Source organism: Trachymyrmex septentrionalis, unplaced genomic scaffold (assembly GCF_001594115.1).
Source record: "Trachymyrmex septentrionalis isolate Tsep2-gDNA-1 unplaced genomic scaffold, Tsep1.0 scaffold16, whole genome shotgun sequence".
NCBI lineage: Eukaryota > Metazoa > Arthropoda > Insecta > Hymenoptera > Formicidae > Trachymyrmex > Trachymyrmex septentrionalis.
This window is the reverse complement of record NW_017304758.1, coordinates 5,058,291-5,059,885: the sequence shown is the minus strand read 5'-3', so window position 1 is coordinate 5,059,885 and position 1,595 is coordinate 5,058,291. Positions and strand designations below refer to the sequence as shown.

General features: G+C 25.1%; 2 protein-coding genes across 2 annotated transcripts in view; one reads left to right on the top strand and one right to left on the bottom strand.

Annotated features, from left to right (window-relative positions):
- Positions 1–1,595, top strand: part of LOC108746054 (phytanoyl-CoA dioxygenase-like) — a 100,659-nt gene that overhangs the window by 75,105 nt on the left and 23,959 nt on the right. The gene's annotated exons all lie outside the window — the stretch shown is intronic.
- Positions 361–1,589, bottom strand: LOC108746055. Its single transcript, XM_018482569.1, has 3 exons — positions 1,496–1,589; positions 892–1,083; positions 361–695 (listed from the first exon to the last, which is right to left on the bottom strand). Exons 1-3 carry the CDS (start codon positions 1,585–1,587, stop codon positions 530–532), a joined length of 450 nt encoding a protein of 149 aa, XP_018338071.1. The 5' UTR covers positions 1,588–1,589; the 3' UTR covers positions 361–529.

The window sequence follows — 1,595 nt, the reverse complement described above, 5'->3', positions numbered from 1 at the left end:
TTACAAGATTATTTTGTTATTATAAAATTTAATACATAATATTATAATATTGATTTATTATTCTTATTAATATTAATATCAAAAGTATTGTTATGTTAAATAACGACAACAAAATTAACAATTTAATACAATAACATTATTGCATTACTTTTGCTTTTTATTACAATCTATTGCTGAAAAATTTCTCATTGCTTAATGCTAAAGAACTTTCTATTTTTAACTACGTCTCACTTTGCAGTCTTTCGTTAAATTATATACGCTCAATCATTCTTTCAATTTGTCAATTTTTGCAAAATGTATACACTCTTCAATTCTTATATATACTTATATGTATAAAAATTTTGTATTACATGTGTTATTTTTATTATTCTTTTTGACATTGTGGATTTATCAACGAGATTCTCGATAGAAATGATAAAATAATAAAACTGAATAAGAGTATCTTTTTATCTAATATCACCAGGCTTTCGACATGACTCTATTAATGACCATTTAAATTCATCAATTTACACATTGCGTGTATGTCAAATTATGTCGATTTTGGCATCACTCGACTTTGTTTAAAAAAATCATACATAGGAAATTCGTACGTTGCTTTTGAAAAACCATCTATCATGAAGGGATAAAGCCGGCGGATTTCGTTCTTCTTATCGGAAAGATCTTCATCGGTGCACCAAGGTAAAACAAATGGCAATCTGCAAAATGGAACAAATATCTTCTTAGTTCTTACCAATGTAATATATTCTATTTCTTGCGCTTCCTCGTATTAGCACTATGTAAGTTGATTACATCACTACATTATTTTGTACGTTATAATTAAGATGCACAAAACGTAATTATTTATAAATATGCTATTATTTATTTGCGGCATATTTATTCATTTATTCTTACCTCGGCGGTATGCATCTTTGTATTTCGTATATTATAGTTTTTACAAATGAATGATTTTTAAATTTTTTTGCTCCTGAGACATGCATCAATGGGCGTGATGTAAAGTACATTTTATTACTCTCCATTAACTTGTGCTTTTTATTTTCCAGTACTTTATGCTCTGAGTTCCAGAGATTTTCTTTGGATTTATAACTGTATAAATTATAAATTATAAATTAAAGTTTTCTAGATTTAAATACAACTTTTCAAAAATATGCAACTTTTCTAATGATAAAATTTGTAATAAATTTCTAATGAAGCTTTTATTAATGGAAAATAAATAATAGGAGACCATTATTTGTCAAAATTTATTAATTTTTCAGTAATCTTATATAAAAAAATATTAATGCTCTTGGTGTTTCTACTTAAAGAAAGATTAATTTACATTTAATCAGATAATTCTATAGTGTATTTTATTATTATATAATCTTTTTTTACAACGTTAATTAAAAAAAATATAATGAATATTTTTTTAGATAAAGCAGCAAGAACAAGAGAAAAGTAATTCATTGATGTATTTATAAAAATTGGAAAATACAAACTTTTCCAACTTTCCATGACTTACCTGATGAATTTACAAAAATCTAAATTCGGTGATATGTAAACACATACGTAAGGCGTAATTGTTGATGCGGCTGAATCATTTATGGACGTCATTATGTTAT